The sequence below is a fragment of the Pygocentrus nattereri genome, chromosome 9, assembly GCF_015220715.1.
Source record: "Pygocentrus nattereri isolate fPygNat1 chromosome 9, fPygNat1.pri, whole genome shotgun sequence".
Lineage (NCBI taxonomy): Eukaryota > Metazoa > Chordata > Actinopteri > Characiformes > Serrasalmidae > Pygocentrus > Pygocentrus nattereri.
In genome coordinates this window covers 18,439,906-18,457,374 of record NC_051219.1, presented here as the reverse complement: position 1 = coordinate 18,457,374, position 17,469 = coordinate 18,439,906, and the positions used below count along the sequence as shown (strand labels likewise).

General features: G+C 37.8%; 1 protein-coding gene across 1 annotated transcript in view; it reads right to left on the bottom strand.

Annotated features, from left to right (window-relative positions):
* The window catches only part of LOC108425541 (probable phospholipid-transporting ATPase IIA), a 66,908-nt gene extending 50,362 nt beyond the window's left edge, over nt 1-16,546 (bottom strand). Inside the window, exons 1-12 of the mRNA XM_017694247.2 lie at nt 16,470-16,546; nt 14,389-14,533; nt 11,798-11,911; nt 10,303-10,411; nt 6,244-6,302; nt 4,439-4,490; nt 3,052-3,146; nt 2,849-2,929; nt 2,360-2,435; nt 2,105-2,181; nt 1,619-1,779; nt 796-938 (exon numbers count right to left, since the gene is read on the bottom strand). Coding sequence (XP_017549736.1) covers nt 796-938; nt 1,619-1,779; nt 2,105-2,181; nt 2,360-2,435; nt 2,849-2,929; nt 3,052-3,146; nt 4,439-4,490; nt 6,244-6,302; nt 10,303-10,411; nt 11,798-11,911; nt 14,389-14,533; nt 16,470-16,546 — 1,189 coding nt within the window. The remainder of the gene's footprint in view (nt 1-795; nt 939-1,618; nt 1,780-2,104; nt 2,182-2,359; nt 2,436-2,848; nt 2,930-3,051; nt 3,147-4,438; nt 4,491-6,243; nt 6,303-10,302; nt 10,412-11,797; nt 11,912-14,388; nt 14,534-16,469) is intronic.
* Nucleotides 16,547-17,469: the final 923 nt, after the last annotated feature.

The window sequence follows — 17,469 nt, the reverse complement described above, 5'->3', positions numbered from 1 at the left end:
GTTAACAAGACAAGTCAGAAGCTGAATTACATTACAAAAGGTCTCCAATCAAAAGAATATACCAATTGCAAAAATTCTTAAACATTAATAACATTTTAGAAAGACTAGATTCAATAGCGGTGGTCATGTATTCTCCATCACAGAACAACACATTTAGTCTGACAATCACACATTCACAGGATATGTAAAGCGTTTAGCACTTTCCTTCTAGCACAGTGAAATATTTGGCATTACTGTGTAGAAGGGTCATGAAAATACGCAGTTGCAGTCTTCACACTGCTCCATTAAGAAATGTATAACCTTCAACCATATTGGTGTTTAATATCATTCAACATATTGCGATAATGGATTGAAAGCCACCTACTCCGGGTGGTAGGGCAGCACGATATGGACTAAATACTATATTGACTGACCTGTATTATTTTGACCAAAACTACTCAATTACAAAAAAGAACTACTGGTGGATAATCCACTGGCTATTGAAGTTGAACAGTTCGCTGGTGTGGTGGTAAGCTGCAATGTTTCCGCAAATGGTTACAAACATTTCAGCCGAACAGCAGAATTCTTTGCTTTTCTTCACGTTTCATTATTTTTATATGATTTTTTTATGCAGTCTCAGAATTTCAGTTTTTCCACTTTCAAATTTCCTCACATAATAACAGCATGCTGACATTGTCACCTCTCAATTGCTCTGTCTTGTATTCATCATTTTAAAGCCACCACTGGTTAAATACACATACAAATAACAAATACAACATAATAGTCTGCAGTACTTGACATAGAAATGCAGCTAACCTGTCTTATCAGTGAGGAGATACGAGATTCGTCCAAGCTGCTCTGGGATGGTGCTTGCTCGAACCACAGTTCCAGGGATTTTAGAATCTTTCTTGATCATCCAGCTGAACACCATCTTGCCCATATCCAGGTTCACCCGCAAACTAGTAAACAAGCACAGAAGAACATTTTTATATGAAAAACACATAAAAAACATTTTTCATTTACATTAAAATGTATGTGATAAAACAGACAACAAGTTATGATCACACATTACTCAAGGCTGACTTCTCCCAAAGACCATGTCATTGGAGAGCTCAACGTGCTTGGAGCAGAACTGCCAGTTCTGTTATGTCAGCTCAGCTAACAGATGCCCACATTGGCTAGCATTGCTCTGTGATAAGAGGAAAGAGAGGGCCTCCTACCCACCCAGAGAGAGAGCAAGGTCAATTATGCTCTTTCAGACCCCTGGTCACAGCAGCTGTGGCATCACTGAGGCTCATGATCTCCAAACGAAAGAACCAATGCTTAGATTCTTAACTGTAATCTACATTAAACTGTCACATGGTCACATCATCAATCACATAAGCTATTTAGTAATTATCGAATGGATTTTAACTGAACAGAATTATTAACTTATATTTATGACACTGCAATAAAAAAGTTTCAAATGTACTATTTCCCCACTTGTAAAAATATAGCATTTCAAATTTTATGTAATTTCAAAGTGACTTTTCCATCACAAACTCCTAAAGCCCCTGCAATGCCACCATTATCCCCCAAAGGGTACACAAAACCCTGACTGCGAAAACCTGGCCTAGAGGATTTTAAAATAAAGAGTCACCTGATGGGCACTATGTTGGAAAAGAGCAGAAGAAAGCGGAAGATCTGTAGGTACCAGCGACCAGCGAAATGCTGCAGAGCCACCATGACCAGTGACACAACCACCAGGGCTCCGAACAGAATCTTAGTCAGGCAGTTCACTTCCAGATCAAAAAGACCAATCTGTAATAAAATATAACAAATAATTTCAGTATTAAAAAAGTAGTTTGTAATGTATTACGTGTACATCCCTTGTTGCATGAAACAGTCCACTCCTTCTCAACCCAATCCTTAGGGCCCACCAGAGGGACAAAGCCAGCTCCCAGTCCACATGAATCAAAGTATTCAGTGTTCTTGGTTTAGGTGCATTGCAAGTTGAGGCAGAGCAAAAATGCAGACCATCTGATGGCCTGAGTTCACTGGGTTGAAAAGCACTGGTGTTGACTATTTGGACATAGTATCATTTAGCTTTGGAAATTGTGTAGTAAAAATGCAACCTAAATTGTACCTTATGCCGCGGATTGGAGGTGTTCATGACGCTCCGGAGCTCTTTGCCAGTGTAAATCACAACCCCTATGACTGTACCTGTGGTTGCAAATCCTGGGTCAGTGAGTGCAATTGGGGATCAGAAAAGCCAAACAAGCCACTTCCAAAATAACAAACATGTACAAATCAAGAACCAATAGACTTCAAAAAAGCAGCTGAGGACAAAATAGTCAGTGTGTTTACATCAAGTCAGTGTAAATTCAGAGAGTTTGTTTACCAGAGGCGATGACAGTGCTGGCCCAGAGTGTATTCTCAATACTAAGACTTTCGTTGACTGGAGGGTCTCCATCCTCCTAACAAAAACACAATGCAAATGTTTAGTTTTCTGTTAAGAAATTTCATTTCCATCACTATATTTCTAAAAACATGATGTAATCTTTCTGGATATGCATAGTTGTTTGCAAAAGACTAAACACTTGCTTTGTTGATGTCTTAAACGAAAACAAGATAGCAGATCCTCTACATCGCCCAAACTTAAATATGGCATTTTTATGGAAATTTTAGAGCACAAGTTTTGCTTTTTTATTAAATATACATTTATTTCAAATTAAAACAAACCATATAAAATCTGCCATAACTTTTTTCCAGCAAGTTAAAATCTGTAAATAAAGAGTAATTGTCCTGTATGTTCTCTAAAGAGGATACATTAACAGAACCTGGGCACTCAAACTTTTGTATACGACTGTATGAGCAGAAATGTACTCACTCTGGTGAATGTACCAATGAAGTTATGGATGTCAATATTAGGCTCCTCAGCATACACATACGACCGGATTTGCAAAAGGTCCTGAAAGAGAGCACATGAATGAGAGCATTTGAAAAACTTGAATTGTTACTTAAGTGTTAAATTACAGCTTTTAGATTATCAGATTTATAGATTAGTGAATAACAGTGCTAGTGGGAACCTACTGCTGCAGTTGGAAGTCTTTGTGTGCAAGCCACTGGGAGGCGCAGTTTCCAGTCTGTTTCTCCATCCAACTGGTCAGTCCGCAGGAAGCATGAGCCTTGAGAGGAACAGGTGATTTAAAAATTGCCTTACATACATAATGAGACATGGATACAAATAATACATACTTTACTGACATTCCTGACCACAGACTAATAATGAAACTATGGGTTCATTTTCTCTTTCAGCTAAAGCAATGCATTAAGATCTAGAATTGTAATGTGCCTGGTAGACCTTTAGGGGGCACTGTGGGGCATATTTTCTTTAACTTACAAAAAAATTCAGCTTTTTGGGCATGCTAGAAAGCTGCACCATGCCTGCATGTCTGGAAAATTACATATCAATTATGTGCTGCACTACATATTTGTATAGCGTGCATGCATTAAATTAAGAAATGACAAAAGAAAAGAGACAGTAGTACTCCATCTGAAATCAGAGTTTGGTTTGTGTGGTGGGTTTTTAAGTCCCTGCCCCCCATTTTAAAGATGCGTCATCCTGCCAGGGCGGTGGAACTCTAGGCTCTTCATAATTGACCTAATGGCCTCCATCTGTAGGGCAGATAACAATGCTCGCCTTCCCGTAAAACCAACACATCAAGTAAGCCCATTCCTCCCCCCCGAGTAAAAGGAAATTTCAGTCAGGCGGAATCTCAACAAGACTATTCAACTCCCAAAAAAAGGAAAAAAAGAAAGAACAGAAATTTAAACTGTTTGTGGTTGCATGCACACTCAATGTGTGGCACTCCAGTCTTATTCAAAAGATTAAAGCAGCTGCTGTCCTTTTCCAATTCAGACATTTTTCTCAAAAGACTTCCCCCAACCCAGTTCTATAAAAAAATCCTGTATGTGGGCTCCATTTGCATGTTTCAGGCTTTTAGGTGAGCGTCTTAAAATGTACCACTGTGGTTAACACGCAACATCTCAATCATTTCTTCATTTGTTTATTCAGATGATACTGCAGCTTCTGCCCATGCGCAACCTTTTGCATTTGTTTGCTTTTGTGTATTCTTTCGATTTTTTCTGCCGCTTTGCATGTCTTGATTTTCCTCGCAGCTGCCTTGCCATTTGAAAGACAAAGAGTAAATCTCCAGCAAGATGAGATTTGATTATTCAATGCCATAACAAGTCAAGCGCTCAAAGCTTTGTATTAAAAGAAGATTCAAAAGCCATAACGCCACACTGCACGCCATCTCTCCGGACAGGGTAACAATTTGGACGCAACTTTGCATCCTGTCTAAGCTTTAGGCTAATCCCTCTACCTAAATGTAGTTGCAATTTTTCCCCCTTCAACATTCTACTTCCCCTCTGCTTCTCTTTGGAAGACTGGGATGAATGACCGACAGATGTTTACCATTTCTTTCAGAGGTCCTTAGGAAAATCATGTCAGCAGGAACACGTTGATTCTAGAGTAGAGAAGGAGGGAGGTAGGCAGGGAGAGATAGAGAGAGAGATAGATAGAGAGATAGAGAGAGAGATAGAGAGGGGGGGGTTAAAAAAAAAAGGACATGACTCAATTCTGTGGTACTGTGCAAAAGTCCACCCTTTCATTTATTTAATTTCCAGTCAAAACAGCCATTACTGTTACAAGTTACTCATTTTCAAAATGTAGGATGAATAGATGTATTTGATGTCTTCAGAGTTCAATGTTTTTTTTTTTTATTCTTAACTTGGCAATTTTGACTGGAAAAACAATGAGAAGGTGTTCTCACACAATATTAAATCTTACTTAACATATCAGCATGTAATTCAAAAACTTTGACACAGCCTGTTTTAACTCATATTAATTACCATGAGCACGTCCAGGTCATGTGGCCCTAGAGCTTTCCGTGTACATGTCAGTCACTACATAACTATAAGTACCATACTAGTTTGTTACACTAACAGAAAACCCTTTGGTAGATCGTGCTTTTTAGAAATCAAAATAAATTACGTATTAACATTACATATCAAAATAAAAACAACGCTTTGCTGCTAAAGATAGAGAGTAGATTAAAAAGCACAGTCACTTTTTTGCATTAAACAGTTAACTTCTTCTGCTGAGTAGGGTGAGATTTGTCTTTAATCATATCCATTATTGGCCCTGTTCATAGAGTAAGCCCTGCAGGAAATCACCAACAGTGCCCCATTTGCTGCCTTGACTGAGTGTTACTCGCTTTGTGACCCTGATTTTACTCCCCCAGTCTTGTTTGAGATGAATTCGTCATGCTACTCTTAAACACTGGTCGGCTACACAATGGTTATGGTTTTAATCAATTAAGCTATGGTTTTAATCAAGGTTTTACTATATGTAGCCCATATCAAAGCTCTAAATAATTACATTCAATTGGATTTTCTTCAAAAGGGAAAATGGATCAGCCCAGCAAAGCCAAAGTTGTGGCTCTCACCAGGAATCAATTTCCTACATATTTACTGCTGAGGACATAATCGCCTTAAGGAGTCAAGTTAAATTCAAGGATTAGGATGTAGGGACCTTACAGTTCGCACCTTGGTATAAACTTTTCAGTGAACAATGAATGAAATAAGTGCAAAACTGAAGCTACTGGAGGAAAATTTGTCCAGGGTGGCAACTGGAGACTCAGAACTGCTCTCACATTTCACGTGCTCCGACTTTGCACACAGATCCCAAACAAGCCAATCTTCTTACAATAAGCTGCAGACTGCAATGCAAAAAGCCAACTGCTGGACAAAAGGCAGCTCTAAATGCCAGGGAGGAATTACACAGGATTACTAATAACTGGCCCTGGGCCACATGGTTTGGTCCATCAAAATGATAGACAGCTCAATTTAACTGATTAAGGGCAATTATGTTGAATTAAAAATAAATAAATACTACACATTGATTCAGAGTTAAGGCTTGCTAGGGGAAGATCTGAAATCTGAAGGAATAACCGTTACCACATTTTGTTTTGATGGTGTTTGTTTTGATGTATTGAAATTTGAAACTGTATTTTAAACATAAGTTTCTAAAACTTTGTTCCAAAGCCATAAATAGTGAATCATTCTACATACAAAGTCTGCTATGCCCAACTGTTTGGCTTTGGAATCAAATTACAAATCTCCAAAGCAGGTAAACAGCTAAAGCATTCATGAGGATGAGATTCCATTAGTCACAAGATCTCAAACCATCACAAAGACAGAGCTGATTAACACACTAACCTTTTCAACGATGATAAGATCTCCAACCTGGATGCCACTGCTTTTCACCTTCACAGTTCCTGGGTGAAGACAGAAAGGATGATTATCAAAACAGCAAAAAAAACAGCATTAAGTATGTGTCTATGCTCTGCACCATGTTATCACCATGCTTCTCTGAAAAGGAACTTTTTGGAGATGGAAAAAACTTTTTTGGTGGTTAATTTACTAAAATGTTCATGCAATGTAAAGTGAAGCTAAACATCCATCCATCCATCCATCCATTTTCTAAGCTGCTTCTCCGTCAGGGTCGCGGGGGTGAAGCTAAACAATACATGAATAAATGAAAATTAATACTTTTCTTATGACAGGAACAGTATGTTTCTAACTTGGTGGGCAAGGCATAACCTACGTATTCTTATATAATATTACACATTCTTATGTAGCTTATAGTAATATATAATAGTATAGTAGATGTTTCCAACTAAACTTACATTAACTAAACTCATTTGATGATGTGCTCATTTCAATGATGAGCCTTAATTATGTATTTAGAGATTCAATCTCACTTTCAAAGTTCCCACTGAGATAAACCAGGCCTTCTAGTCCATGAGTTCTCCATTTGCGTTTCAACAATACACTCTTATGAGCCTTTACAAGAGCACTGGGATCTGGGAGAGGGCAGAGTCCTCTCTCATTCCACTGAGAATGAACAACTAAAATTGTTTGGAAAAGGTCAGTGACCTCTAACCTGTGTAGGAACCTCATACCGATGCACATGCAAAGCATTAGCATACACACATCTCAGTGTGCACTTTGGGTATCAAAAAGGGCAAAGTACATTTATTCTAAAGATCAGAGTGGAGATGAAGAATGAAATGTAGGAATTTAACTTGAAATTATTTTAATATAAATAAATGCTTAAGATTTCAAGGGATTATGCAATTTGAAACAATTAGACTAAAGTTTCAGTCAAAAAAGACTCAAAAGAAACTTAAGAATATATTTTTTTTTCATGAAGGCATTTGTTAAGGGGTTGTCCTGATGCCACAGCTTTAACTCTGATGCAGAATTACAATGCTCAGTATCAAAACTTTACAACACCAAAACAGAAAACTGTTTACTGAACACTGAAAAACTGAAAAGCTTTCAAAGTGTTAGTGCAGAATTCTACATTTTTCAAAGATGCAAGATATTGATATGGAATCAAAGTTATTCCAGGTTTGTAGAAAAGCTTACAGACTACTTGATGATGGCGTTTACCAAATTTTATTTACTATCCAAACCCACCAAGAAACCAACATTTTCATATGTAATGATGATGGTAAAATGGTGGTAAATCAGGAAAAACAAGTTTTGTCTGGGGAATATTGGATATTTTGCCTTACAACATCCTGCTGGATGCTCGCCATCATGAATGGATTTTAAAAAGTATTTTTTACGCCAAAGATTTCTCTCAAAACTATTGAAAAATTATGTCTCAGCCGTTAGGCAGCATATTTGTTGTGATATCATTATATCTTTTATTGGCTTCAAACTCCTAAACATCTGGTTCCTATCACCACCACTGTGAACAATTCTGACTCAGGATATATCTCTATGACGGCGCACTTCACATCAATCTACTCCGAATGACTTTGCTTTTAGCCAACGAATTACGCAGAAGCTTTGAGAAATCGGTGGAATTCCACCTAAACAAAACACAGAACTGTGTTAAAGTAGTGTTAGCCTGTTTAAAGGGTCCACGTTCTACATTTTCTTGTAGTTTTTTCCCCCTGATGTTTGCTTATGATGTTTTTGTCAATTCATGTGGTTTTAGGCCTGATATGTAAATGGCATCTGTACTGATTTCCCTGTATTGTGTGTTATACAGGAAGTTGTTTGACTTCAATATAATATACACACACACATATACATTATATATATATATATATATATATATATATATATATATATATATATATATATATATATATATATATATATATGCGTGCGTGTGTGTGTGTGTGTGTATATATATATATATATATATATATATATATACACACACACACACACACACACACACACACACACACACACACACACACACACACATATATATATATATATATATATATATATATATACAGAATTCTGATACATCATATACATCAAACACTAATTTGCTCAGTGACTGCTTGTCATGTTTAACTCAACAATGCATCTACGCTCTTGGTGTTACACAGACGTTAGGTAACGTCATAAATCTCCCATCGCCTCAATAGTGTGACTCAATAAAAACAGAGGTGAGGGGCACTTTAAATATGACAAACTTTGAAGTTTTCCATTCCTCTTGGCCTAAGCAAGGCAATCAGTGGCCCTCCCAGGTAGACAGCCAAAGCAAAACGCTGCTGGTCGGCTTTATAAGCCATCTATATGGAGACAGTTACTGCAAGGCTACAATGCCCTGGGTTTATGAGGAAGAGAGCCTGCCAGATCAAAGGAAAGAATGTGATAGAAACCACAGGAGGCTCTCTGATTTCTGCTGTTGAAAGCAATACATGTCCCCCATTTATGATACACTTTTACATCCCTGCTTCAAATTTAACACAATCCTTCACGCCTCTCTGAGTCTGACTTGGGCGTTTTGTTAACATGCCTGAGACCTTATCATCTGAATCCTATATGGCAACTGTATCTAACTCAAACTACTCAGTCATCGATTCCATTTGGCAAGAATTGTTTAAACTGAGCAGCATCAAGTAATGTCCTAATTCATTTTAAAGCTATAGGTTAGCCAAGGTGTGTTTGTTGTCAAACAGTGCTTCTTTATTTTTCCACTGGAGCTACAAGGCTAACAAGAAATGGAAGTTCTACCACAATTTGCATTGTGCGAACTACACGCACAAATCATTATTATTATAAAAATGTATTATAAAATGAATCCCATCTTAATTTCGGAAACACATATTTTATAGCATCTTGTCTCAAAGGAAATCTTGGAACTATTTGATCAACTGTTTTGTCTTGTTACCAAGCAATCAATGACACACGCAGAGCTGGATCAACCATGTAATCAAAAGAACATAAAGAACGTAAGTTAGTCAGTGAGTCTTCTACCAATGATCAAAAAGCCAAAACAAAAATAAAGAGTGATCAACTGTAAGTTGGATAGGTCATTATCCTGAAAGTGTCCTGTGCTGTTTGATGAGGCACCATCGCTCCCTATTTTCAGCTTCCATTTCTCAAAGCTTTTGCTGGCATCTGAGCCATGCTAAAATTATTTCCTCCAAATAAACACACATTCGACTCAGTCACCTGATTATTCACTACCATTACTGCAGTGTTTTCTAAGACAGGTTTTCACAACATTCACACATGCAGGTAATAAAAGGGAATGGTGGAGATTTAGAGGGAAAAAACATCACTCTCACAAGTGAAACATATTGCAATATAAATCAATGTAATTTCATTATGTCAGTTATAGAGAACTTGTTATGCTGCCTGTCAAATCTGTTACAAATTTGTAGTAGTTTCAGTAAAATGGCAAACAACAGAAATAAAAGTTGTCCTAAAGTTAGGACAGTATTTAGGAAATGTTGTCCATTTTCATATCTGGAGTTAGGATAAGATTATGAGGCTAGCAACTGCTGTTCTATAATGTCTATTGTCCTAAATTCAGTCCTAATTTACGTTCTCATGGTGACTAAAACAACACGATTTCAAAGTTAATATGTCTTTCTAATACCATCCTAGATCTCTGAAATATTTAATGCCTCTAAAAGCTGCCTCACTAAGTTATTACACTAAATGCTTATAAAACGCTGTCTGGTGTCTAAGATATAGTTACTACAATAGATTCTGTGATAAGAACTGCATATAAAATGTGCAGTTTCGCTGGTCATTTTCTTAGATAGTAAATAAAACGGCTATATGTGCATTATAGACATCATGACCCCTGACTCCTACCACTACCACTGTAAAGAAAATTTGAGCTGGTTTCTCTACAATGCAGACATGCATGTGACAGAAGAATTCTACAGGACAAACATCCTTAGCGCTCAGCAGCTGCATAGTCTTCTAGTGAAAACAACAACTCACCTCTTGTGGAGAGCTTGCTATAGATCTGTGAATTGACCTCTTTGTCCCGTAGAAAACATCGTATTTCCTCAACTGCTTCCCTCACTATGGTAATGATCAAAACAAAGCCCTGTACAAAAAACAGAAGAAAATTGTTAGACAGTAGCACATGCACTGCACAAAGGATACTAGCTAATAAATCAATCAATCCAACAATGTTCTATAGACAGGGAAAGCAAAAATCCCTGATGGGTGATTCCACAATTGGGGTGTCATTGGTGCCTTTATGATATTACATTTCTAAATTAAATGTAAAGTAACAGATATTTTAAACATAGGTTAACTGTCCTTCACAGCAACCACGATGCATATCTCAGAATGTAAAATATTAAAAAAAACATGTCTACAGCACTTAGAAAACAGCATTGTTGCCTCTCCCAGCACAGACCTGTCTTAGAACCAGCCGATATTTATCCCAATACAAGCTTAGCACACATACACACTTACACACTAAGACACTCAATGCACACTAACACATCTATGTTTCATACATATGCTTTTGTTTGTATGTGTATCAAAAGCTCTTTAAGTTAATAGCTGATGTTTTAAAGTATTACTCTATCTATAATATCACTTTATTCTTGAAATGAACTCCGTTCCTCCACGAATTCAAATTTGTGTTCAAGTTTCCAAGAAAAGTTAGGTATAAGCCAGCATGCACACTGTTGGCCAATAACTTCACACAGTAACCACTCGCCTATATCCTGTGATATTCATATTCAACCAGATTCCAAAGAGACCGTAAAACTCAAACAACAAAAATGTTCCTTAAATGTCTGTAGAGCATGCGAAAACACTTTACCAGACACAGTTGTTAGCTTGATACTAATATAACATAACAATTCCCATTGACAGGCTAATAGAAATCAGCTTTATGCTAGGAGAAAAAAAAAAAATCTTGGAAAAAATGGCACTTCCCAAGAGAATTTTAGAGGCAGTTTCCACATTAAGCACTGTTATATTAAGGGTAGACCACAGGCACATTTATGATCTTTATTACTATGTTTTACAGAGATTTAACTAAGCAAGTTAATAGCCCCAAAAGCATTCCGAAACGGGAATCCTGTACGCTATTTTTGTCATCCCTAGTACGACAGGACATTGTTCTTCAACAGGATGTTTCATTATTCAAATTCATGGGTGTTTGATCATGGCAAGAAGAAAAGTTCATTTTCTAATTTTTTTAATATGTTTAAATTATTCATTAGCAAGCACTGGCATTAGCACGGATGCTAGTTACTACACCAAAAACAAACACAACCCTGTTATTGACTTAAGCCATTTTCAGTTAAAAAATAAACGTGTTGCACATTGTCCAGTTTTAAAAATGTTTTTAAAAAATCAAGTTTACCCTTTAAAGAGTTAAAAAGGCAAAACTACACCTCAAATGTGGAAGCATCTGGCTAAGCAGACAGTATAGAATTAGTATAAGAGAGCACAACAGACAATGACTCACCAGTGGCACCCAGTAAGTGTAAAGGGCTCCTAGTCTGAGTTCGTTCACAAACTGGGAGCAGGCCAGGAGCAGAAAGTACAGATTGAAGAAGTACTTGAACTGGTTAAACAGCACCTACAAACACAGTGATTCATTTTGACATTTAGTGATATAACTCTAGGTATTGCGCAAGTAAGTTATTATGGAAACCAGCACTGAAAGTGTATCAACTAAGTGACTATAGCCAAGTTCACTAGTGTTTTCAACATGTTTTGACAGTTTCTTAGACCACCATTACATAGTACACAATAGACAAATACCACAATATATCACAAGTCTGTACCTTTTCATTGAACAGGTTTTCTTGTCTACCCTTTTTCCACATTTAAGAATGATAATGAAAACAACAAAGTCAGAAATACTTGCCAAGCAGGACTATTTAGTCCCACCCTCTCTCATCACATCACAACACAACTGATTAGTTGAAATGAATTTACAGGGACAGATATTCCATTAGGGCCGATCTGAATAATTTAAATACTTGAATATTAGTTTGTTATGCATTCAGGAATGTTCAGAAGCATTCAGAAGCTTCGTCTTTCTTTAAGCCACAAAAAAAAACAGTCTAAAATCATTTTATCTGCAAAGTCTTTAGATAGAACAGTTATTATTACTATATGGCTTATCTGAATTTAAATCAGGCATCCACGTCACCTCAGAGGGCAACAAACTGCACTACCATCTTCTCAAATATCTAATTACAGTGATCCTCTTCCAGGTACTGCCATGCATCATCACATAATCATAAAGAATATTAACTTTTTTTCTTTTCTAATTATAAAACTGTACAGCAGGTTTAAAACATGACAGCACAAACTGCAGATCTGGTTATTGCAACAAAATCAATGTCACAAGTTTTACCGCTGTATTTTAATGTTTTACTTTATTTGTCCTACAAGGAAAGTTTGTAATTTCGTCACCAAACTATGCCAAGCCTGGCAGCAGCACAGCATCACCACCAGAGCAGTGCTGCCTGGACCTTGCCGCAACAACCAAGGATACCCATTTTGTCCTGGGATTTTAACCTACAACCTTCCAGTTATTACCTCACCTCTCCTCCTACTAGGCTACCTGCCACTCCAGGTATCAGAGAAAAGTCTTCTCAACACACCGTTAGTCCAGCGCAGGAGCTGCTCTGCAACTACCACACAGCCAAGACTGTCACATCTTAGTAAATTATGATTTTCAATACAGTTTGGAACACTACAGAAAGAAAAAGTGTGCGATTTGACCGGATCTCACGTTTCACTAAAATGATTGCAATAAAATGAACAGAGGATGCATCTCGTGGTCTAGTAGGTCTAGGGCAGCCAATATAAACTCAAAAAAACTGATTCATATGGAAGCCTATCCGTTCTATCAGATGGACAACTAAAAACCACTTAATACTGTTTTAAAGGATGATTTTAAGAATTGAGTATTTGATTACAAAGCTTAAAAAATGCTGCTCAGGCCAGCAGCACATTCCAGTATTTTCAAGGAAAAACACACAGTTGGGATGATATGATCTGTAGACCATTTTGAATCTTTAAGCCTTTAGATCAAAACATCTTTAAAACATACAAAACTTCATGTATGGTCATATGTTAGACTGGTACACAGTACTGTGCGAACGTTTTAGGCATCTAAGCAAATTTTTAAACAATTTACCTCAGCAGTGAGTTTATCACAATATACATTAGAATAAAGTCATATTCATAATTCAAATAAACATAAAAACAATAAAAAGTAACAAGAATTTCTTGGGTCCATATTTTTCCTTGACACCTTCACAGCCACCAGAGAGACTTGTAAAAATCATTAATTACGTCATGAGCACAATTTAATGAAGCACTGATTGGTCAAACCAGGAGATGCTTTTTAACTACATATAATACTGGGCTTCCTCGAGTAGAGGTTTGAAAATGGATAAACAAACAACACTAACCTCCATAAAATCACTATTTATTATTGATAGATCATTATCATTATTAATATTACATAAATGTTGTTTATTCAAATATTAACACTTTTCTCAGCAAATAAACACATACTACACAAATAAATAGATTTTAAAAATGTGTCTTGGGTGCCTAAGACTTTCGCACAGTACTGTATATAAAAGCTAATAAATAAAAACTAGACATTTACAGTGATAATGCACTAGCTCTATTACTGCTGCAGACTCACTTTAATGTCAAGTTAATGTACTATACTACAATCATGCATTTAACATATCTTAACATATATTGCCATATTCTGTAGCCTTTCTGTATCTTCCTTATTTCTGTCCATACTATGACTCGTTTAATTATTTTATTTAACACAGAGTGACAAATTTGTCCCTTCATACAGAAGCAAAACGGGTGATCATTATTTGCAATGCAAATATTTTCTTTTAAACAAAATACCTGTAAATGATGTTTTTAGGAGGAGCCCATCATTGCTTAAGAATTGTGTTCAGCCAGATTTAGGAAAATATGGAAAACAAAGGATCAAGTGCTCAAGGCCTAATCACCTGTAGAGCAAATAATATGTGCAGTCAAATAAGGTTCAAATGAACAGTGTCTTACCCCAGGTAAAAAGGTGAAGAAATTGTATTTTTGGTTGTTTATAACATTTCGGGGGTATCTCTGTTCCCTCTTTTCTGGGTGGCCTAGCCACACAGTCCGAGGGCGAAAATCCCCCATTCCACAGCATCTCGACCACGGGCAGCACCTGAAAGCAACCAGAATAAGTTTATTTCTTACCTCAACATACAACAATCATTTAATGAGCAATCCAAAAGTCTGTTGTACTTTTTCCTCCTCATGGCCCTTCATCAAGATTGAAAATGCTGGCGAATTCCCTCTCATACAGATACTGTAAATTCTTCACACCCGTGACTCTGAATGAAGAGTTTTGAGGCACGTTGCGTCAGTGTGCAAAACTAAGCCTACTTTATCTAGAAACCACCTCCTTTCTCAAACAAAGCTTATCAAGGAGACAAAAGGGCTTGGTGTGGAGTTCTGTGTCAACTCATATTAGACTGACTATTACCTTCAGCACACAAAGCATTTGGCAGGTAACCATCCAACTTTTCTCATCTACTATAAAGCATAATATCAGTACCAAAACTTTTACATAAATGTTTTCATTACTCATTAAAGGTTCTATTCAAGGGGAACCTGGTTGTTGTGTATAAAGCAGTGATTTGGTAAAAGATGGCTGCAAGATACGGTGTTTCTTCCCTTCCTCTGGCCAATGCTGCTGTTCCCTTATGAAAACGCACACAGCCCTTAGTTCCCTCAGATAAATGACAATATGGCAAACCTGTTGCCTGGCTCTTCTACAAATACAAGGGCTATAAAAAACGGACAGCTCAAAAAAAAAGACAGCTTTTGTACATTACTGAAACAGAAATGCTTTCATGAAAAAAGTGAACTAAAACATTTCAGCTAGTCAAAATATAGCTATTATGTGAGCAAGAGCTTTCATTTTATTGATAAAAGTTGATGTCATTGTGGAGTACAGAAGGCTGACACACAAACATAAGATGTTTTGGGGTTGAAGTCCAGTTTGTTTAGCTTAAGCCAGTACAAGTGATTCCTGCTGTTGTCTATTAACCAGAAGATGAGATGACTACTAGAGAAAACAGCGTGATGGTAGGCAACGACTTGGGCCACGGTGTGTTATTTGATGCCTGTAGGTTTTATAGCACTAGATGACCGAACAACCAGATTTACAGTTTCCCCTTTGCCCCTAATGCACTGGAATGGCCAAGATATGTTTAGTGTCTAAGATTTGCTTCTGTATTGTCAGCACTGGAGGTACTGTGTAGCTAACATGTAATGGAAGTCTGTGTCCCCCAAAATCTTTTTTTTTCTACTAGCCTCGTAGGTGTAAACAAAATTAAGGCATCAAACTTCAGACATTAAACATATTTTAGTTGCTTACAATTAGGAAAGTGGGGGGGTGATTTTGTTCGGTGAACTATCTCTTTAAATTTAAACTGGATCATTTTACAACAGTATGGAAAACAGCATGATATCAGAGCATTTGTTGCTGGCCCTGTCATACTGTTACCCCTTAGCTGTTAGAGCCAGGCCTCCCTGTCACGCAGTTAAGCGAAATGTAGCGTTGTCTGGGTAAAACTGGCTCTGCAGAGGGTGAACCACAGCCTGGTCTGAAGCCACTAAGCTAAGTCACCGAGAGGGAAGACGCCGCCTTTCTTTCTTCCTTCTCCTTTCCTCACCTGCCGTGTATTAGGCAAATAAGGAGCCCAAACGCTGAATATTCACCTGATATAACACCCGGAACAGGGACGTTCCGTAGTCATCCTCCTCTGCACTTGCACAGGCTTGCCCTGGACTCCATTCACCGATAAAGAATTACATTCACTAGCCAGGGCAGCCAGGGCAGCATCATTTCATTCACCCTGTTCCTTTATTTACTCACTTAAATCAATTTCACCCGCTTTTCCTGTGACAATGCGAAGTGAAAGTGCCGTCTTCGTTTCACGAGACAGAATTAAACGCACAAACAAGCGGACCGACAGACGCTTTCTTCTCTGGCTGTTAGCCGCCGAGCTAGCTAAGCTAGCAACAACATCGACCAGATTTTTCGGGCTGATGCGTTTATAAAACGAAAATGACGCCCGTTCTTGTGCTCTTACCCATTTTTGTGCTTATTGTCGTGTCGTTTTTTGTGCCGCACCGGCTGCAGAGGGATATTGTCCGTCATGCCTGCCATTCTAGGGGGCTGACACTTCCGAAATCGCCCCAGCCGTTTGCCGGAGCTGGGCGGAGGCTAGGAAGAGAGAGAGAGAGAGAGAGAGAGAGAGAGAGAGAGAGAGAGAGAGAGAGAGAGAGAGAGAGAGCGCGAGCGAGCGAGCGAGCGAGCAAGAGAGAGAGAGAGAGCGAGCTGTCAGAGCGGCTCCAAACTGCCTGCTGTTTTCTCTGAGAGCAGAGGGTGAAGGAGGGGAGAGCACCACAGTCGCTCGAACTGTTTATGTTCCTTTAACTGCTACAATTTAATAAGAAAGCCTACATTCCTTAAAATGGTTCTTCAGTAAAGGGACTCATAAGTTCATTTCATGCTTATATGATTCTTCAGATTGTGCTTATGTTGTGTGTATGTATACACGTATACACACACACACTTTCTTTAAACAACTCTATGTAGCACCAATCAGGGTTCTGCTATTGTTATATCTAGTTCATAACAATTGAAGAACCCTTTTTGGTGCTATGTAGAACCATATACACAAACACACTCTCCGTCAATCTGATGTACCATTTTACCATGCAAAGGACCATCTTTAAGTATAATTCATATGTTGGGGTGGAAAACATTTTAATATGTTTAAATGAAAACAGGAGATGCAGCTTCATGAAATTAGCACCTTAGGCGTTCAAAAAGCCTGCAGGGGTTCTCTATCCACTGCCCTATCAGTGGTATGGTTTCCCTGCACCCAGGTCACCTCAGGAACATGCTCATTAATTCATTAGCTGGAAATCCGTGATGTGATTTGAGAACAGCGAAAGCTAGAATGTGCAGTGGTTCCCCCTGAGAACTGCCCCATCACACCTGCTTAAAGGGTTTGACATCAGTGCATATTCATTTTTTGAAATAACAAAAGGCTTGCTTGAAAAGTCATCCTGTGTTTTATTACA